Source organism: Myotis myotis, unplaced genomic scaffold (genome assembly GCF_014108235.1).
Source record: "Myotis myotis isolate mMyoMyo1 unplaced genomic scaffold, mMyoMyo1.p scaffold_m19_p_5, whole genome shotgun sequence".
Taxonomy (NCBI): Eukaryota; Metazoa; Chordata; class Mammalia; order Chiroptera; family Vespertilionidae; genus Myotis; species Myotis myotis.
The window spans coordinates 88,224,594-88,247,322 of NW_023416357.1; the positions used below are offsets into that span (position 1 = coordinate 88,224,594).

Below are 22,729 nucleotides of genomic sequence, written 5' to 3' on the forward strand. Positions count from 1 at the left end.
TGTGGCCCTCGAGTCAAAAAGTTTGCCCACCCCTGCCCTAGACAGTTTGGTTCAGTGGATAGAGCGTTGGTCTGTGAACAGCAGGATCTCAGGTTCAATTCTGGTCAGGGTACATGCCCAGGTTGTGGGCTCGATCCCCAGTGGGGGGCATGCAGGAGGCAGCCAACCAATAATGCTCTCTCCCTCTTGCTTCCTCTCTGAAATCAATAAAATATATATATAAAAAAAAACCAAGTTGGCAGTCACCTGGAAACAATTTATTATTAAGTGGATTAAGCCTTAAATCCATCAAGCAAAAGAATCTAACACACTCATGGTTAAGATGAAACAATACATAAGCACATGTATGCCTTGACTAACAAAAATAGCCCCTGGTAAAATTCCCAATACTCAAGAAAGATTTAAAAATAAATGTCCTGTTCATTTAATGTTGCCTGTAAGCAGATCTCCCTGATCCTTAGACGATAAGATTAAGACTGACACTATTATAACTGGGAGAGGGAAGGAGGTAAAGAAAATAAAAACCTAGAAATCACAGGGAATGGGAAGTAACCCAATTAACAGCAGCATTGAAAATATGTAATCTTACAACAAATGAGTGCCAATTTGGAAAATTAATGTCTATGGCTATTTTCTTCCCCAAATAGGGAGAAGAATAAATATGGGAAATTAGATTTGCTTTCAATATCCCTAGGACCAAAAGCAATCACATATCTGGGAGCTACTAAACTCTCTAATGCTTGAATATTATTAACAAGCTCTTCACATAATTATCAAAATATTTTAAAAATTTAAAAACTGAAACCCTGCAATAGCCAATAAATTCAAATTCTCATTAATCAACCTCTATTTCTTACATATTCTATGAAAAGAGTGCATAACTGTACCCTTTTTAAAGATGCAAATAATTTGCCTGTTGTGCAAATGAAGCTCACCTGGTCTCCAAGGTGGCACCTGCCCAGGGCAGTCAGAAAGGCAACCAACACTGCATTTGTTGCCAGTCAATCAGTTTGAAGTGCCTTTTCAGTTGGAATGAGCTGTGCCTGAACATTTAAGACTAAATAGTGGGCTGGTAAACAAAGCCCACGCCATAGAGGAAAAGGGCCTTTAGACCTGATGAAGGGTTGGCAGACCTGTTCTTTTTTTATCTCTGCCGTTCTTGAGGAAAAGATTCCTCTAAGGCAGTGGTTCTCAACCTTCCTAATGCTGCGACCCTTTAATACAGTTCCTCATGTTGTGGTGACCCCCAATTTCATTGTTACAAATTGAACACAATTAAAGCATAGTGATTAATCACAAAAACAGTATGTAATTATATATGTGTTTTCCGAAGGTCTTAGGTGACCCCTGTGAAAGGGTCGTTCAACCCCCAAAGGGGTCACGACCCACAGGTTGAGAACCGCTGCTCTAAGGTGAGCCAAGTTCAGCAGCTCACTTTAACCTAGAGTTGGTCTAGGAGTGATTAGCCATCTAACTGGACTCTGCTAACTCAGTTCTCATTACAACAGCACTCTGCGCCCCTGCTTGGGAAGTCCCTGAGGAAGTAGATGAAGCTAATTTGTGGGACAGCCCACAAAGGCAACGCAAGTATTGTACTAGCGGCATATAAAGGACTTTCCCACAAACGTGGCAAAGGCCACAAAAGAATTATTTTTCCCACAGAGGGTTCCCCAGTCATTGTCCTCTTTGACTAGGGTCCAGCTGTGGGCAAACTACAGCCCGCGGGCCGGATCCGGCCCGTTTGAAATGAATAAAACTAAAAAAAAAAAAGACCATACCCTCTTATGTAATGATGTTTACTTTGAATTTATATTAGTTCACACAAACACTCCCTCCATGCTTTTGTTCCGGCCTTCCGGTCCAGTTTAAGAACCCATTGTGGAACTCGAGTCAAAAAGTTTGCCCACCCCTGGACTAGGCCCTCCTTTCTTTAGCTCTCTGCCCTGACAACCTCAGCCTGTCTTCATGTTTCCTCTCCTGGATGCAAAGATATTTCTCTCTTCAGCTTATTTTTGAGAAAGGCTTACTTTTGTGATTTACCCAACTCACTAATAACTAACCATGAAATCAGGTAGGTTGGGATAGAGGGTAAAACTAAACAAACAGTCCTCTATGTCTGAAAAACAGCTGCTGGCCTTTCAACTTCATGAGATGCTTGGCCCAGTTGTGCTCTTCTATGCCGGGTCCTCTTCATCCATTGTCACGTCACAGCCGGTAGTTTTCTTCTGCTCAGCCTCTGGCCCTGCAGGCAGAATGCTTGTGACCGTGTGGAGGAGCGCTTCGATCTGCTCCTCTGTGAGCCGTTCTTCACTCTCTTCCACCATCTGCAGAAGGAAGAAAACCTCTAGGGTTACAAATGAGCCTCCTAGGCTGAGCCACCCCATATCATTCCCAGTCCCAGCCCAGCCTCTTAGCACAGAGCTTCAGGGCCGGTCCAGAGCCTCTGGTCTCTCGGTCCTCTCCACCTTGGCTCCACAGGAGGGAGAAGCTTGATCAAATTTCAGGGTAAGCCAGTGCTAGTGCTCAAAATGGGTCAGTGAAAAAGGAGAGTTGCAGATTAGTATTTTTCTTGAAAGAAAAAGAAAACCCTAACAGTTCTATCCCTATATACACGTGAATAAGTTGAATATGCAAAGAAAAACTCACCTCTGGGGAGTGCATGGTGCTTTATATATTTTTGTATTTTGCAAGTTCAACTGTAACTTACAAACTGTAGCAACAACTCATCTGATGATTCATCAGGAGTCTGATGAGTGTCACTGGAAAACAATCCCATACTGCCTCATCAATGGTGCCAAGTGGTTTATATATTTTTCTAATCCTCATTAACCCCACCACCTAAGAACAGCTCTTTAGGGAGCTATGTGCCTGGTGCTGCACCTTACATTTTACTAGTATGTCCATTATTTCTTTTAACCCTCACAACAATCCTGGCAAAGGGCAAACTAGAAATCCAAGCCAGGCCTATCCAACTCGAACACACAACTGGGCCTTCGTCTCCTCCTGAGAATGCAGAACAGGAGTCTGATGAGTGACGCTGGAAAACAACCCCACACTGCCTCATCAAAGGTCTACTTAAAGCCTGGCTTCCGACACAGTCCTGGAAATCTGAACACATAGCCGATACCCACAATCATGAGCCAGTTTCTAAGCCTCACTTCTGATTCTCAATATGTTATCGAATACAAACATAATGTATAGTCAGCCCCCTTTTAAAAATATGTAGGCAGTCACATTGTTTAAGCACATTCACTTGGTGGCATTAGCTGTCTATTGCAAACAACCTTTTCAGCTAAAGTGTCCAGGGTCCTATTCTATGGCATTTCCCACAGTGATCTCTGACATCTGGCAAGTAAGGCCAAAAGGAATTCTAGAAAGAAATCCGGCAGATTTAAGTAAAGAAAGATGGCAAGCTAGACTTACAATCCTGAAATCAGTCCACTGCCTCACTTTACAAATAACGGTATAGAAACAAAAGAAGTCCAGTGACACATGCAAGATCATACTGCAAACTCCTGAAAAAACATTAGTCTCTTCATTCATCTTAGTCCAAAAATGTTTCCACAACTAGAGAATAACCCCGGGAGGTCTAGGGTGGGGAAGATACCAAGTGAACCAATGAAGTTAAATCCCATCACACTGTGAAATAAAATGTCCACTGTCTAATGATTCAAAGGCTCAATAAAATGTAACTTCTTAACTGAATAAGAAACAATCCCCAAAGCTCATTTAAAATCAGACATGCAAAACGGGTCCATGAAAGGACTAACACAGACTGCCTCCAAAGAATGAAGGAAGAGGAAGGAGGGATATATCCAATCTGATTTAATCCTGAGAAATGATGATCTCCATTTGAGAAGAATGTCTCCAAGTTTATGAATAACTGGTATATGCAGTTGATGGTGAACTACTTCCTGCCTCAGGTGAGAGGGTGAAGGACTCTGAACTACTGTCAGAAGAGTGACAGCCTCCACTAGTATCTGTGTCGTGCCCCACAGACTGTGAGGGGCTGTCACCGAATCACTGCCCCCAGAGCTTCTCAAGAACACTGCACATCAAGGCAGGACAAATTTACTGGTAAGTGGATGCTCAGCGTTACAAGGAAACTTGACCTGGGTCTCAAAGCAAGTGCGGGCAAGGTTTTTGACTTTGCATCCCAGCTCTTTCTAGAACACCATGCCTTCCACTAGGAGGTTCTATCATGTCCTCTCTCAGAGATGCTATGCTGTACGGCAGACTACTATAAAGTCCACTGGTTAAGAGTTTGGTTATGCGACCTCTAAGAGGCCTTCCCTTTCAGAAAACCAAACAGAGAGAACCTCAATAGGCCACCTTCTTGCATCCCAATCTCTGGATTTGGCAGATGCAACACTAAGATCAGGTGTCAGGGAGGTGTGTTTTTGGCAAAAGGGCTGATGAGCTTTCCATTTAGCCAAATTGGCCAGGAGCAGCTTTAATTCGCACATGGTCCTCAGGGATAATTATAGTCAGGAAGTTTTCTTTTCAATCCAAGATTCTCAGGCCCAAATAAAGAAGTGCAAAGCACCATCTCAACATTCTGATACCAAAGGTTTCAAGTTACTCAGAATATAAAGGCAAATGAAGTTTTAAAATCCAAAGTATTTGCAGATGGGTCAACATAAATGACAAATGTCTTTAATCATATACAGAGATTATATCAATACCCAGGAGCTGTCAAACTGAGCTGATGAACTGTTTCTCATTTTAAGCTGTCAGGCCTAACCTCCTACTTTCCTCAAACATCTCAAATCTAATAGTGACTGACACTTTTAGCTACTTGACCCAGGAATAGTTCACCCAACCTCTGTAAATTTCCATTTCCTCTAATATAAAATGAAAGTAATGTGTATAGTCAGGACCAAACAAGAACAAATACTATAGTCTTTTGTAAGTCATAAAACTCTATATAATTCAAGACATTTTATAGTCACTACATTATAACAGGCATAGATGGCAGTGCTGTTCAGGACCATGGCCGGTGAGGTCATGGGTTCACTGTCCTATCTTCAGACCAGAGTGCTCAAAAGGGAAGAAGAGTCACAGAAGCTGGGTGGCTTCCTCTTCTTCAGACAGATCTGAGGATTTCAACAAATCATGGCTGAGGTGTAATTGAAAAAGAGAAATTTCAGCCCCTAAAACTGAATACTAACAAATGTTAGATGCTGAGATTACTTCTAAATTGTAAGCTTTAGATGAGGAAAGTCTCAAGTCCTCTGCAGTTTCCACTCTCTGTGAAAACCCAACTTCTTATTCCACTCTGGTGAGAAGAGATACTGCTACAAGCCTTGGGAAATGATTTGCTCTCTTTTACAGCCAAATCCCAGGCTGGGAAAACTCTGGATATAATATGGCCCAACTACTGGGAAACAACACACATAATTTTCACCAAGGAAAGGAGAAGAGAAAGAACAGTCTGAGGGGATGCAAAAGTACATGGCTTGGAGGAACACAGTAAGACTTGTGAATTAGACAGACCCAATCAGCCACTCACTAGCCAAGATTATGATGGAGGCATTAAAGGTAACATATACAAAGCCCCTAGCACCACGTCTGGCATACAATAGGTATTCTTAAGAGCAGCTAATTTTACAAGTAATGATAGAGCTTTGTACAGGCTCTGGGATGAGGTCACACTAATCCTCCTCATCTCTTCTCCATCTGTCCTTAAGCCATGAATAACATATGTTGCTGATTAAAGTTGGAGGAGACATGCCATGTGATCTTTAACCCAGAGGGAAAGGAATTAGTTTCTTGCTGTTTTATTTGTTTTTTCTCTTTTCCAAGTTGAATCTCCAACATACACACAGTCGAAAGCATAAGAATAATAAGGGTTTAAAATGGAGTCTCTGTGTGTCCTGAAGACCAGTTACCCAGAAAGGCACCCTTTGTGGAAGGAACTTTTCTAAGTTTTGAGTACATTCTGAAGGGCAGAAGTAACACTGCAAAGACAGTAAGTTTTAGTCAAAAATTAAATACCCCATGACCCTTTAAGAAAAGAGTTTTTTTGTTTTGTTTTTTTAAACAATTCTAGAGATCATGGGTAGTATTGGCCATTTTCTTCCACACTTTTCTGAAGGAAATTTGACAAAGTGCTCAATACTTCTAAAACTGACTTTGGAAACAGTTTTATTCTCATTTTATTAATTCTCCAGCCAAAGTTTTACACTGTCAGTTAAATGGCCTGCCTAATATTTGTAGCTTAATGATGCTCTTTGCTCTGTACAACGGAAGGAAACAGCAGGCCAATACAGCAGACACTCATCTGTATCACTGGACCTCATTTTCATTTTCCTTAAACCACCTCAGCTTTCTACTCCAGTTGCTTCCCACAATTCTAAAGCTTTATGCTGTGACTGCAATTTAGACTTTTCAAGTGATGAGGCTCCTCTGAATGGTTTTATGCAGGGAAATAAGATCAAATTTGTGGTTTTAGAAAATGAACTACATAGTGCTGTGGAAGACATAGTGAAGGGGCCAGACTGGAACAGGGAGAATGGTGAGGGGATAACTGAGATATGATGACAGAGTAATGCAGTGCAGTAATGAAAGGAAGAATAAGAGATAGAAGCAACAGAACCTGAGGACTAACTGAATGTGATAAAAAGAAGAGAATGACTTCCAGGTTTCTGGCTTAGGAGACTGGGCCAGGAGGGTAAGAAAGAGAGCATGTGGGAAAGTGCACATATCCTCCATTAACCAAGAAAAGAAATTCAGGAAGAGCAGGTCAAAGGGTAGGAGTGGGAGAGATGAATTCCAGCAGAGTCATGCCGAGTCTAATGTTTGTACGCAACATCTGGGTTGACAATAATCCTACAGGGGAGCAATGGCCAGAATCATGTAGGATATCAGGTGAGACAAAGAGCTACCAAATCATAGGCCTAAACCATGTAGAAGGAATTAAATTTCGTCTTCTACTTTACCTAAGTCCATACTAACTAGGATCAAATTTCACATAAAATGGAGTGGTCTGTCTTTTCAAGTTATGTCAGTTCCTGGCTTGTCTGTTGTCAGCCTTTATATCACCCTTTCTACATCTCATACCCATAAATCAACCCACCCACCCCCATTCCCGACACACACACACCAGCCTCCTTCACTCACCAGCTGGATCTCAACAGCAGTCATAGGCCTGTGATTCAGCAGCTGAAGTTTTTCAGCTCTGTCAAAAAATAAATAAAAATAAATTACAAAGCACTTAAAACTCTCATACCCCTAAGGATCTTGATTCTTTACCAAGTTGTTTAGAGAACAGTTTGCAAGACAAGTGGGAGAACCACTTGGAACATGGCCCTCAGCTTCCTCAACTGTAAAATGAAACTCAAGGGTACAAATGTGTATTAGAATCCTACAGATCAGAGAGGCTTAGATTGTAATAAATGTAACAAATATTAGAGATGAAAGTTCAATAAATTTTATTTGGAAAATGTAAGAAAAGTTTTCTTAATTCAGATAATAGAAAGTAAAGATTAAAAAATAATCTTGGTTGGTCACTGCTTAAGAATTCCTTTTTGAGATTAACTCTTATTGAAGTTTGACCTATTATCTTAGTAAACAAAATGACTTTAAGGGAGCAGGAGTTAATATACATAGTAGTACACAGTACCATCTTCTGCCCTCAAAGAGCTTACAAACCAGTTGGGGAAAGAAGACAAATGCAAACAAATTTTAAAAAGATTTCAGTAACAGTTGAAGATCACTGCCATCTGCCACATGGCACTACGTAGCTCACTGCTGAAGGGGTGGTTGAAATGCGTGGACTCTCAAAGATGACAGGACTTAAGAGAACAACTTCAATTACCACTCTATGCAGGTAACAATTTCTAAATTTTTCTTTCAATCTGACCCTGGAGCTCCAGATACATTTTTAAATACAATAAATACTTACTGAGTTTAAAGACACTATAGAATAAAAAGATGAGTAAGCCACAAATCCCAGAGTCATGTGTTTCGGGAAGCAGTACAAGTTACCCAGACTCCCTAAGCCTCAGTTTCATCATTTGTAAAACATGCATGATGATATATTTACTATCTCACAAGGGGTGAGGAGGTGGCAGCAACAACCATTTATTGCTTACTTTCCATTAGAGAAGCACATTTAACTGTCAGACTTAACTGACGCTGAGATTGGAAATAACTTGTCCAAGGTGACACAGCTAGTAAACAGCAGAGCTGGGACTCTACCACCAAAGCTCATGTTCTTTTTTTTTTTTTTAAATATATTTTATTGATTTTTTACAGAGAGGAAGGGAGAGAGAGAGAGAGTTAAAAACATCGATGAGAGAGAAACATCGATCAGCTGCCTCCTGCACATCTCCTACTGGGGATGTGCCCGCAACCCAGGTACATGCCCTTGACCGGAATCGAACCTGGGACCCTTCAGTCCGCAAGATGACGCTCTATCCACTGAGCCAAACCGGTTTTGGCCAAAGCTCATGTTCTTAATCATCTGCTTTCAGTGTTCGCAGTGTTCATAATGGTGACTGTCACACAGTAGTTTCTCCATAAATAGTCATTAATATTGAAGTTGTAGTCCAGTTCTATTCCTCATAATTCCCCAAACATTTACTCTCAACTTGAAGAAGAAGACTTCACAGAGCAGACCCTTGCACTGGACTCTGCAGGACTTTCTAGGCAGAAAGGATAAACAGAATGGGCACTCAAGGCAGGAACACACAAGTAAATGCCCAGAAGTACAAACATTCATGGAGCTTTAGGAAATGGCTCCTAGAGCGGTTGTGGGACACAAGATTCAGAGAGTCTTCTCGGGCAAGACTGCTAAGGGTTCCGTCTACCAGGCTCAATCCCCAGAAGGGGACATGCAGGAGGATGTTTTTCTCATCGATGCTTCTATCTCTTCATCCTTCTCCCTTCCTCTCTAAAAAAAACCACACAAAAAAACCCCACATATTTTTTAAAAATAAAAATAAAATGATCGTTACATGTGGCTAGAAGCTACTGTGTAGGATAGGGCAGAGAAATATTGCCAGTATCACAGAAAGTTCTACTGGACAGTACTGCTCTGTAGTCTCTATTGATAGTCTACAGAACCGCAGATTGAAAGAAAATACTGTCACATGAGAAGACTCAGTCCAGTTGAAACTACCTGCAACCTCTGTAGTCTGAGATCTGTATCTTTGTGACAAAGTAAATCTAGAAGAAAGATGATGCATCGTTTTCTTCCTCCCTGCTCCCTTCCCCAAGTCCTGATCCCCTCCTTGTGTTTCGATTATCCAAATCTTTTTGTGTCAATGTAGTCACACATGCTCCAACTAAGAAATGAGAGTGATGAGCATACGGATTGTTTGGAAACGTTAATAAAAAGTTTTCTTGAAAGAACCGAGTGCGCTCGGGGGTGGAAGGTGCCTTCGATTCCAGCACTTCGCCCATGCGCTGTGCCCTCTGTCGGCGAAAGTGGGGCAGCGGTTGCAGCGGTGGCGGCAGCCGCGTTGACGTTGCCCAAGACTGGAGAGACGTTTAAAGGAGGAGCCGAATCACTGTGGGAGTCTGGCCTCTTGCTGTTGGAGGACTCCCACCCTTAGTCGCGACCTGAGGAAGGGAAGCGGCGCGGCGGAAAAGCAGGCATGGAGAGTAGAAAACTGATTTCTGCTATAGACATTCAATACTCGGGCAGTCTGCTGAACTCCTTGAATGAGCAACGAGGCCATGGACTCTTCTGTGATGTTACCGTTATTGTGGAAGACCGAAAATTCCGGGCCCACAGGAATATTCTTTCTGCTTCTAGTACTTACTTCCATCAGCTCTTCTCAGTTACTGGGCAAGTTGTTGAACTAAGCTTTATAAGAGCAGAGATCTTTGCAGAAATTCTCAATTATATCTATAGTTCTAAAATTGTTCGAGTTAGATCAGATTTACTTGACGAGTTAATTAAATCAGGGCAGTTGTTAGGAGTTAAGTTTATAGCAGAGCTTGGTGTCCCGTTGTCACAGGTTAAAAGCATCTCACATACTGCTCAGGATGGTAATTCAGAAACCTTATCTTCTGGTTCTAGTGACAGGAACCTTGAAGTACAAAAATCAAAAGACAAAACCCAAGATAATGGGGCAACTATAATGCCTATTATAACAGAGTCTTTTTCCTTATCTGCTGAAGATTATGAGACAAAAAAGATTATTGTTACTGATTCAGACGATGATGATGATGATGATGATGATGTTATTTTCTGCTCTGAGATTCTGCCTGCAAAGGAGACTTTGCCAAGTACCAATGCAGTGGCACAGGCCCCGCCTAACTCAGGCTCTGTTGCTATTTCAGATGTTGCACCTTGTGCTAGCAATACCTCTCCTGCTTTAACAAATAACACACCTCCTCAGAAACTTCCTACTCCTGTGAACCAGGCAACCCTGAGCCAAACACAAGGAAGTGAAAAAGTGCTGGTATCTTCCGCCCAGACACATCTGACTCCTAACATCGTTTTGTTAAATCAGGCACCACATACTACGCCACCAAATGTCAGTCCTTCACTTCCAAATCATATGCCTCCTTCAATCAACTTACTTGTGCAGAATCAGCAGACACCGAACAGTACTGTTTTGAAAGGAAACAAGGCCAATGACAACGAGGAGGAGGAAATTATAGATGATGATGACGACACTATTAGCTCCAGTCCAGATTCGGCTGTCAGTAATACATCTTTGGTCCCACAGGCTGATACTCCCAAAAATACCACTTTTGATGGATCACTGGTACAGAAGATGCAGATCCCTACACTTCCGCAAGAGCCACTTTCCAATTCTTTAAAAGTTTCAGATATAATTACTAGAAACACTAATGATCCAGGTTTAGAATCAAAACATCTAATGGAGGGTCAGAAGATCATTACTTTAGATACAGCTACTGAAATTGAAGGCTTGTCAGCTGCTGGCAAGGTTTATGCAAATATTGGTGAAAATATTTATGACATAGTGATCCCTGTCAAAGAGGACCCTGATGAAGGGGAGGCCAGACTTGAGAATGAGATACCAAAAACAATTAGCAGTGAGCCGGCCAACAAACGTATGAAAGTAAAATATGATGATCACTATGAGTTAACAGTAGATGGAAGAGTCTATTATATCTGTATTGTATGCAAAAGGTCATATGCTGCTCAATTCTCAATTTTCTTAATATTGAGACTATAAATGTGTGTTGTGTTTGTATATGGCATAAAAAAACTAAACAAGAACTTCTGAAGTTCTGGAAATTTTTGAAACAAGGTTCTTCGTGGTTGTGTGTTCTGTTAGTCCAAATGGATAGCAACCTCCTGCCTCCTTCCATGAAAATGGCCATGCAGTGAAGTCTCATCTGAAGAATTAGTTTTAGCTCATTAGATTTAAATCTTGCTTTTATTGCCATAGTGTGGAAAAGACTTTGGTGGCTGGGACTAGTATATATAGTACCTTTGCTATGTGGTCTCTGTGGTAAAAAAAATATATTAATCTCTGTAATGCAGACAGGAGGAGATGAAGAGTTCTGTTGCATTATTTTTTGAATTTTTGCTCTTACATGTGAGAGGCAGAGTGGAAGTGATTGGATATTGTCTTTTTGTTCATTATGATTAAAAATAGTCCCATGAAAATTTTCAAATTTTGAATCTGTAAGCCACCAAAATAAATCTTTAATTCTGTATGAATCTTTATACATGATAGGTTCCAGAAATGAGACTCCTACACATTTTGGGTAGGAGGCTACTGGCATATATTTTTCAATGTTCATATTACTTAGAATCTCTAATAGGAAGTTTTCATTTGAAATAGCTGAATCAGTGATCTATTACTTATCAGCAGGACCTTTTACGTTTTTACCCTTTCGAAAATAAGTTCCATTCCATCTGCAAATTGCTGCAATGTTATAGCAATCAGAAACTATAAATGGGGGAGAAACCAAGATGGCGGCATAGGTTAACGCCGAAGATTGCTACCTCGAACAACCAATTCAAGGGTACACCTAAAAGACGGAACAGACATCATCCAGAACCACAGGAAGGCTGGCTGAGTGGAAATTCTACAACTAGGAGGAAAGAGAATATCATACCCAGACTCAGAGGAGGCACAGTGCTGAAGTGAAATACTAAGGTGCGGAGTGCGCGCAGAGCAGGCTGGCGGCAGAGGGCGTGGTTGTTGTTTTCAATCGGGAGGGAGTTTCAGACTCTGAGCTCCAGATCCGGGCGAGTCTCTAGGGACCCAGACTCAAACGGGAGAAGTGGGACTGTCTGGCTTCAGTCGGAACTCGAAGGCAGCTTTCTCTCTGAGGTTTGCAGCGGTTGCTGGGACTCTGTGAGGCAGAGCCCTAGGGACGGAACTGAGAGCAGCCATAACTGCTCGCTCCACCCGCCCTGTCTGATCCCGTGCGACCCGCCCCGCCCAAGCCCAGCACAGAGCCATTTGTCAGATAGCCTCAGGCAAAGGCTAGATTAGCACCTCCCCAGGGGACAGAAGTTTTCCCACTGCAGACACAGCTGACTCTCACAGCCCGTTGGCCTGAAGGTCAAACCCCCCAGTATTACCTACAACAATCAAGGCTTAACTACAACAAGACTGTACACAAAGACCACTAGGGGGTGCACCAAGAAAGCATAAAAAAAAATGCGGAGACAAAGAAACAGGACAAAATTGTCAAGGGAAGATATAGAGTTCAGAACCACACTTTTAAGGTCTCTCAAGAACTGTCTAGAAGCTGCCGATAAACTTAATGAGATCTACAATAAATGTAATGAGACCCTCGATGTTATGATAAAGAACCAACTAGAAATTAAGCATACAATGACTGAAATAAAGAATACTATACAGACTCCCAACAGCAGACCAGAGGAGCGCAAGAATCAAGTCAAAGATTTGAAATGTGAAGAAGCAAAAAACACCCAACTGGAAAAGCAAAATGAAAAAAGAATACGAAAATAGTGTAAGGAGCCTCTGGGACAACTTCAAGTACATAGTAAAAAGTAAACATAAAACTTCAGGAATAAATGAAGAGCAAAAGAAATGGTAAAATTCTGGGGAAACATAAAAGACTATTTTTGTACTCTTAAATTCCTTGAAATATAGAAAGTAAATGTTAAAAAACCACTAAATACTATTTCAATGTATGAGCTACCCGGCCAGGGCTAAGATGATAAACTTAATATTCTATATATTTTACAACTGAAAACAAGACAAACTATACATACACACTCATACACACACATATATGTACACACATTTGAAATATATTTGTCTTCGGAGTTCATTTGGAAAAGAGAGGCAAGAGGAAAAGTGCACTGAGTTTATTGATAGTTTATCAACTGTGCTATGAGCCAAATGGTTCCTCCAAAAGAAAATTTTTTATTATCCTAAATGAAATGACAAACACTTTTGAAATGTATCAGCTCTGGTATTAATTCTAAAAGACTAAGGGAAGTTTTCTTCTCATGTAAAATCTTGATCTAATTCCTTTTTAATGTTTTTTAAATATATTTTTATTTATTTCAGAGAGGAAAGGAGAGGGAGAGAGAGAGAGAAACATCATCGATCGGCTGCCTCCTGCACACCCCCAACTAGGAATCAAGCCCACAACCTGGCCATGTGCCTCAATCGGTAATTGAGCCATTACCTCCTGGTTCATAGGTCAATGCTCAACCACTGAGCCACACCAGTCAGGCTTGATCTAATTATTATTATTTTTTAAATACATTTTTATTGATTTCAGAGAGGAAGGAAGAGAGAGAATCATTGATCGCTGCCTCCTGCATGCCCCCTACTGGGGATTGAGTCCACAACCCAGGCATGTGCCCTTGACCGGGATGGAACCTGGGACCCTGGAACCCTTTAGTCCACACAGGCCAATGCTCTATCCACTGAGCCAAACCACCTAGGGCCTAATTATTGTTTTTAAGTCCTACAAACCTATCTTATTCAAGAAAGCCACCAAGAAAAATAACTGGGCACTAGAAGAGCAGACAGAATATTATCAAGCCATTTTGCCCCAAGCCAAAAAACAAATGTCAAATGCCTTAATTGATAAATTTTATAGAAAGCAGTTTAATTTGTGAACCCCATTTTTTCAATCAATTTGGTCTGAATACTAACAGGGGTAATGGGCCAGATCATAGAACTAGGACTCCAAAAAACTTTTTTGAGATTAAAAACCCCCACTATTTTCTATTGCTGGCTCTAGAAGGATCCCTATATTGAATTCTCAGTTGTCTCATCTCCAATACCATAATACTACTTTAAAAGAGCATATTGAGGCCCTGACTGAGTAGCTCAGTTGGTTAGGACGTCATCCCGATATGCCAAGGTTGCAGTTTTGATCTCTGGTCAGGGCACATATAAAAATCAACCAATGAAGCCCTATCCAGTTGCTTGAAACCCAGCCCCAGTCAGGGCATGTGCAAGAGGCAACCAACTAATTTATCTCTCTCACATTGATGTTTCTGTCTCCCTCCCTTCCACCCTCTCTAGAAATCAATGGAAAAATATCCTCAGGTGAAGATCAACACACACACACACACAAAAAGAATCAACCAATGAACGCATAAATAAGTGGTACAATAAATCAATGTTTCTCTCTCTCTCTCTCTCTTTCTCTCTCTCTCTCTCAAATCAATTTTTTAAAAAAAGAATACACTGACCTAACTGGTTTGGCTCAGTGAACAGAGGGTCAGCCTGTGGAATGAAGGGTCCCAGGTTCAATTCTGGTCAAGGGCGTGTAGCTTGGCTATGGGCACATCCCCAGTAGGGGGTGTGCAGGAGGCAGCTGATGGATGTTTCTAACTCTCTATCCTTCTCCCTTCCACTCTGTAAAAAAATCAATAAAATCAATAAATATATAAAAATAAAATAAAAAGAACACACTGAGTGTTAATTAGAATTCAAGGCCCAACTAAATATAAATACACAGTTTCTGAGGGGGCTTTTGTAAGTTATTTTCATTGAGAGCCATTCTTCCTCCTCAAGATAATTTTTACTTACTTGGTCAACTTGTGGCTTTTCATTGCTGTGAGAAATTCCCTGACAATCTCAGGACTCTGATGACTGCATGGTGTTTTTGATATGTATTTTAATGTCTACAAAAAAAAAGGAAAAAGCCAATCTGAATGAGAAATAATTTAGTATTCTATAATTCTGTTTCAAAAATCTTCTGTAAAACAAATGCCTTCAGGAGAGTCCATCTTCTTATAATAGGAATTCCTCAAAAAGTAAACCAGTAGCTAAAACAAAAAGAATAATGAAATTTCAGAAGAAAACTTTTCTGATCCTAAAAAGAAGAAAAAATTTAATCTGTCAATTGCATTATATTTCAGACAATTTTTTAAATACAGGAAACTCAAAGAATAAAATAAATAGCCAATAATCCATATGGATATAAATGACTGAATAAATACATTGATGAGAAATATCAACCATTTCTCATATAAGAATTCTAACCATTAAACATAAAAGAAATGAGGTAAACAAATCACTATTAGGCAGCTCCACCATAGTAATAATTACTGCAGCAAAGACCCACCAATGAATGCTAAAATTAATAGGCAAAAGATTAAGGAGAGCCCTGGCCCATGTCGCTCAGTGGTCAGTGTGTCAGTCTGTACACCAAAGGGTCTCAGGTTCGATGCCTGGTCAATGGTACATACCTGGGTTGCAGGTTCAATCCCTAGCCCCTGTTGGGCTTGCAAGAGGCAACCAATCAATGTGTGTCTCTCACATCAATGTTTCTCTCTCTCCCCCTCCCTGCTTCCCTTCCACTCTCTCTAAAAACCAATGGAAAAAATATCATCAGGTGACGATTATCAACAACAACAAAAAGTACAAACATCAGGTTAGTCACACACTCCTCCATAACAACGAATACTAATAGATCAAGTACTTTGTATAGAGACCTACAAAATAATAGTTGAACCCAAGAGCTCCATATTCAAATGAATTGTCATTCACATTAAGAACTCCCTCCTGGGAGCACACCCATCCATGCCTTTCTTCCCTCTCTGGCAAAACTCTAAGAGCCCCCATGAGATTTGCAACCAGTGTAGCAATGGGAAAGGGCAGATGTCCTCAGCTAACTCCCTGACCCTGTCTCCAAGGCCTCTTTTTCTATGAATTTTCAGTGAGCCGAAGTAGCCCCACATAGGCTTTCTCCTATTGCTTCTTCTATCCTGAGCCCTTCCTGTGTTTCACTATTCCCAGTTTTAATAAACATACTCCCAAAATAAAATATTTTTAAAAAACACACTAGAAATATATTCTCAGGTATAAAACATCTCAAAACATTTAGTCCCACAGAAAGTTTTCTTAAGGCACCACGTATTAAAAGCAAGAACTTAAGGAGTGGCAATGAGCTTAAACTGCTTAAATGTGTAGTTAAAAGTACATAGTAGTTGCCCTTGCCAGTTTGGCTCAGTGGATAGAGCGTCAGCCTGCGGACCAAAGGGTCCCAGGTTCCATTCTGGTCAAGGGCATATAGCTCGGTTGCAGGCTCCTCCCAGGCCCGGGCCCTGGTCAGGGTGTGTGTAGGAGGCAACCTATCCATGTGTTTCTCTCACACTGATGTTTCTGTCTTTCCCTTTCCCTTCCCCTCTCTCTCAAAATGAATGGAAAAATATCCACAGGTGAGGATTAAAAAAAAAGTACTTAGTAGTTTTTTTTAATTAGTTTATAAAAAAAATTGCCAACATATCTTTTTTTCTTCTTTGAAAAGTATGAACTAGCCCTAGCTGGTTTGGCTCACTGGATAGAGTGTCAGCCTGTGGACTCAAGGGTCCCAGGTTCGATTCCAGTCCAGGGCACATGCCCCAGTTTCGGGCTCAATCCCTGGTGGGGGGGAGGGGGGGGTGAGCAGGAGGCAGCCAATCAATGATTCTCTCTCATCATTTTTTTAAAAATATATTTTATTGATTTTTTACAGAGAGGAAGGGAGAGAGATAGAGAGTCAGAAACATCGATGAGAGAGAAACATCGACCAGCTGCCTCCTGCACACCCCCTACTGGGAATGTGCCCGCAACCAAGGTGCATGCCCTTGACCGGAATCGAACCTGGGACCCTTCAGTCCGCAGGCCGACGCTCTATCGACTGAGCCAAACCGGTTTCGGCTCTCTCATCATTGATGTTTCTAACTCCCTCTCCCTCTCCCTTCCTCTCTGAAATCAATAAAAAATATTTAAAGAAAAGAAAGGTATGAACTATATAATGTAAAAGAACATGAATGAATGATAGGATTTTAAATACAGGATTAAATGAACAAAAGTGAGTAAGGAGGAATAGTGACAAAAGTGCTAACCTCCTTATTTTCCTTAAAAGGGATTATGATAAGCTTAATTCAAATTTCTTATCTTTGAAAAGAAAAATTAAAGAAATTAAATCCTTTATAGACAAAATCAGAACTGGAAGGAAATAGCAAGATAAATTAAAATGACAGATTCAAACATCACAGCCCTAGCCGGTTTTGCTCAGTGGATACATCGTTGGCCTGCGGACCAAAGGGTCCCAGGGCATGTACCTCAGTTGCATGTTCCTCCCAACCCTGGGCAGCGGTCGGCGCTTGCACAGGAGGCAACCAATCAATGTGTTTCTTCTCTCACATCGATGTTTCTCTCTGTCTTTCCCTCTCTCTTCCACTCTCTAAAAATCAATAGAAAAATATCCTCAGGTGAGAATTAAAAAAAAAAAATCAAACATCACCTATAACAAATACAATGGCTTAAACTTTCTTTTTTAAAGACAAAGCATAAGGTTGGGAGAGAATGTAGCAAAATGTCCACTAGATCAAGATTATGAATTACTTTTTCTGTCTTCTTTATACTTTTTGGTACATTCTAAATTTTCTAGAATAGTAAGTATTACTTTGTGTATAATAAAGAATTTGACATTGCCCAAATCTGGCCTTTGACCTCAGCTTCTGGGAGGTAATCTCCAGACTCTTTGGAATGTTATAGCTTATAGAAGTATCTTTGTCTCATGCCTTAAATCATATTGGATAGTCTCAACAATGTGACTTAGGATAGGAGCTTTGGGTCATACAGTATCACTCAGCCTGAAGGCTGAGATGAGCTACATGGGCAATTAATTATTCAATCATGCCTATGTAATAGAGCCCCAATAAAATCTTCAGACACTGAAGCTCAGCTGAGCTTCCCTGGTTTATTGGTACAATATTCTGTGCATACTGTCACATAACCACATTAAGAGAACAACATTCTGTATTAGATATTTCTCTTGGAATCTGCCTTACTTGCTTCTTCCCTTGACCAATTTTACTCTGCACCCTTTCCCTGTAATAAACAGTAACCTAGAATATGATAGCACTCAGTGAGTTGTGAATACTTCTAGACAATTACTAAATCTGAGGGTGGTCTTGGGATCCCTGAATTGAAATTGGTATTAAAAGTGAGCGCAGTCTTATAGACTATTCCTCTAATTTTAGAGTTGGCTAACCCTGGCAACTGGCCAAACTCTTTGCACTTTTATAAACAGAATAACAACAGGATTATAGTACAACTATTCAAATCAGATAATAGGCAAACTTGATTTGGTGGCTAGTCATTAGAAGAATAAACAAACCCTCCTCAAAGACAGTTCAGGTAGACCCTCCAGAAGCCTAGGCTTACTTCATAGGTGATAGTATTCAAGTTCTGTTGTCCAGTACTGTGTTTATTCTTTCCACTCTCTTTACGCTGTTCTTTCAGATCAGTTAGTAACTGGAACACCTAGGAAAAGATATATACAAAAGATTTTTAAATTAGAGTTTGAGAAATATATCTATTCCAAGGTCATTGATTTTGACGATAAAATAGTACACCCCAACTCTTACATTAGAGCAAATATGAATCCAAGAAATATGTGACCTTTTAAAAATATTTTTATCTAAGTCAAATAATTCAAATTCATTAGTTTACTTAAAATATTTCAAATGTTTCCTACCAATATATACCATACTTCTGATCTCAAAAATATTTTGAGTATTTAAAAGTAAATTTTACGCCCAGCCAGTTTGGCTCAGTGGAGAGAGCATCGGCCTGCGGATTGAAGGGTCCCAGGTTCGGTTCCGGTCAAGGGCATGTACCTTGTTGCAGGCACATCCCCAGTGTGGGGTGTGCGGGAGGCAGCTGATATATGATTCTCTCTCATCAATGTTTCTAACTCTATTCCTCTCCCTTCCTCTCTGTAAAAAATCAATAAAATATATTTTAAATTCAACGCACTTCCCATTAAAATACCAACGGCATACTTCAGAGATCTAGAACGAACTCTCCAAAAATTCATCTGGAATAAAAAAAGACCCCGAAGAGCTGCAGCAATCCTGAAAAAGACCAAAGTAGGTGGGATCTCAATACCAGATATCAAGATGTATTACAAAGCCACTGTTCTCAAAACTGCCTGGTACTGGCACAAGAATAGGCATATAGATCAATGGAATAGAATAGAGAGCCCAGAAATCGGCCCGAACCAATATGCTCAATTAATATTTGACAAAGGAGGCAAGAACATACAATGGAGCCAAGATAGTCTCTTCAATAAATGGTGCTGGGAAAATTGGACAGATATATGCAAGAAAATGAAACTAGACCACCAACTTACACCATACACAAAAATAAACTCAAAATGGATAAAGGACTTAAATGTACGACAGGAAACTATAAAAATTCTAGAAGAATCCAAAGGCAACAAAATCTCAGACATATGCCGAAGCAATTTCTTCACTGATACAGCTCCTAGGGCACTTGAAACTAAAGAGAAAATGAACAAATGGGACTACATCAAAATAAAAAGCTTCTGCACAGCAAAAGAAACCATCAACAAAACAACGAGAAAACCCACTGTGTGGGAAAACATATTTGCCAATGTCATATCCGATAAGGGCCTAATCTCCAAAATTTATAGGGAACTCATACAACTTAACAAAAGGAAGATAACCAATCCAATCAACAAATGGGCAAAGGACCTAAATAGACACCTTTCAAAAGAGGACATTCAGAAAGCCAAGAGACATGTGAAAGCATGCTCAAAGTCACTAATCATCCGAGAGATGCAAATCAAAACAACAATGAGGTACCATCTCACACCTGTCAGACTGGCTATCATCAACAAATCAACAAACGACAAGTGCTGGAGAGGATGTGGAGAAAAAGGAACACTTGTGCACTGCTGGTGGGAATGCAGACTGGTGCAGCCACTATGGAAGACAGTATGGAGTTTCCTTAAAAAACTGAAAATGGAACTCCCATTTGACCCTGTGATCCCACTTCTAGGAATATATCCCAAGAAACCAGAAACACCAATCAGAAAGGATATATGCACCCCTATGTTCATAGCAGCACAATTCACCATAGCTAAGATCTGGAAACAGCCCAAGTGCCCATCAGTAGATGAATGGATTAGAAAACTGTGGTACATCTACACGATGGAATACTATGCTGCTCTAAAAAGGAAGGAACTCTTACCATTTGCAACGTCATGGATGGAACTGGAGAGCATTATGCTAAGTGAAATAAGCCAGTCAATGAAGGAAAAATACCACATGATCTCACTCATTCATGGATAATAGAGACCATTATAAACTTTTGAACAATAATAGATACAGAGGCAGAGCTGCCTCAAACAGATTGTCAAACTGCAGCAGGAAGGCCGGGGAGGGTTGCGGGGCAGGAGGTAGGGGGGTAAGAGATCAACTAAAGGACTTGTATGCATGCATAGAAGCATAACCAGTGGACATAAGACATTGGGGGATAGGGGAGGCTAGGGGACTGTCTAGGGCGGGGGGATAAAATGGACACATATGTAATACCCTTTGTAATACTTTAAGCAATAAAAAAAAAAAAAAAGAACTGTGAAAAAAGAAAAAAAAAAATAAAAGTAAATTTTACTAAAATAAATAATTTTTAAAAAATATATTTTATTGATTTTTCACAGAGAGGAAGGGAGAGGGATAGAGAGCTAGAAACATCGATGAGAGAGAAACATCTATCAGCTGCCTCCTGCACACCCCCCACAGGGGATGTGCCTGCAGCCAAAGTATATTCCCTTGACCAGAATAGAACCTGGGACCCTTCAGTCCGCAGGCCTACGCTCTATCCACTGAGCCAAACCAGTCAGGGCTAAAATAAATAATTTTTTAAAAAAAACAGATTCTAGCCCAGCCAGAGTGGCTCAGTGGTTGAGCGTCAACCTATTAAAAAGGAGGTCACAGTTCAATTCCCAGTCAGGGCACATGCCCTGGTTGCGGGCTTGATCCCCAGTGTGGGACATGCAGGAGGTAGCCAATCTATGATTCTCTCTCATCATTGATGTTTCTCTCTCGCGCTCCTTCTCCCTTCCTCTCTAAAATCAATTTTTTTAAAAAATTAAAAATAAATGGATCCTACCTCTCTAATATGAAAATCTATTATACTTTACTTTGGGCAAGTGCCAAAATATAGTTTACAAAAAACGGGGGGAAGAGGGGGCCCTGGCTGGTGTTGCTCGGTGGTTAGAGTGTGAACCTGCACACTGAATTGTCTTAAGTTCGATTTCTGGTCAAGGGCACGTGCTTGGGTTACACATTTGTCGCTGTTTTTCTCTCTCCTCTCTCCTCCCTCTCTCCCTCCCTCCCTCCATCTTCTTCTCTCCCTGCCTTTTTCTCTCTCCCTCTCTCCCTCCCCCTGACTCTCTCCCTCTCTCCCTCAGTTTCTCTCTCTCTCTTCCTCCCTCCTTTCCTCCCATTCCACTCTTTGTAAAAATCAATGGGGAAAATATCCTCAGGTGAGGATTAACAAAAAAAAGGGGGGGGGGAGGGCAGGGAGGGGAAAATGCTATAGGACTTAATAAGTAACTTTCCCCATAAGGGGAAAAACATGTGTATTAGTGTTAAGAAGGGTGTGGGGCGTATAACTCTCTCCTGTTTTAGAGATTATACAGAAAATTCAGGGAAGTATTACAGGTTCACAGATTCATAGACCATTACTAGATACAATGCAACTCCTTGCCTGCCTGTCATTTTCAGAAATAGTGCCATGAGACCCAACTAAGGCAATCAATATTTCTCCAATGGATAAAACACCCAAACACTTACCAGTCCAAACTGGAAAAGGAAATTCCTAAAAGCCAATGGCTTAACCAACAACCATTTCTTCCTGTTATGAGCAGCAACCATTTAAGATGAATCTTTGGGACGAGAGGAATATGGCCAACTGTCTTAATTCAACTACCTTCTATATACTAGTATATCACAAAGTGGAGACCCAAGTCTCCTACAAGTCTTTCTGAGTTTAGACCAGGGGTGGGCAAACTTTTTGACTCGAGGGCCACAATGGGTTCTTAAACTGGACCGGAGGGCCGGAACAAAAGCATGGATGGAGTGTTTGTGTGAACTAATATAAATTCAAAGTAAACATCATTACATAAAAGGGTACGGTCTTTTTTTTTTTTTTTTAGTTTTATTCATTTCAAACGGGCCAGATCCGGCCAGCGGGCCGTAGTTTGCCCACGGCTGGTTTAGACTCTGACATATGAAAAATAGACAATGAATATATGTATGAAGGGCTCTTTCTACACTGGGAATTAACCTATCAGATGATTTTACTAGTGCCAAACAAGATCCAGGCAAATGGAAGGTAGGCAAAATAATGTTATATCCTCCCCCCTCTCACCAACCTCTTTCCTTCTTTCCTCCCTTTCCCCAACAACCCAACCCTTCAGCCCCAAAATCCCCAATCTGTTAGTTCTTACTAAATCATTAATGATAATGGTGAGTCAACTAAGCTCT

General features: G+C 40.7%; 1 protein-coding gene across 8 annotated transcripts in view; it reads right to left on the reverse strand.

The window, feature by feature from the left end:
- Positions 1-235: 235 nt before the first annotated feature.
- LOC118656289 (CGRP receptor component) overlaps positions 236-22,729 on the reverse strand; it is a 33,943-nt gene continuing 11,449 nt past the window's right edge. For 2 of the 8 annotated variants that reach the window (XM_036309416.1, XM_036309409.1), the window contains exons 3-6: positions 18,597-18,695; positions 14,967-15,061; positions 7,123-7,180; positions 236-2,324 (exon numbers count right to left, since the gene is read on the reverse strand). In XM_036309416.1, the coding sequence (XP_036165309.1) occupies positions 2,175-2,324; positions 7,123-7,180; positions 14,967-15,061; positions 18,597-18,695 (402 nt within the window). In that variant the 3' untranslated portion in view covers positions 236-2,174. Of the gene's footprint in view, positions 2,325-2,741; positions 2,760-5,006; positions 5,097-7,122; positions 7,181-8,458; positions 8,649-14,966; positions 15,062-15,088; positions 15,206-17,488; positions 17,611-18,596; positions 18,702-22,036; positions 22,129-22,729 lie in introns of those variants that run through there. The other 6 variants (XM_036309415.1, XM_036309417.1, XM_036309413.1 and 3 more) reach the window with 6 other exon arrangements.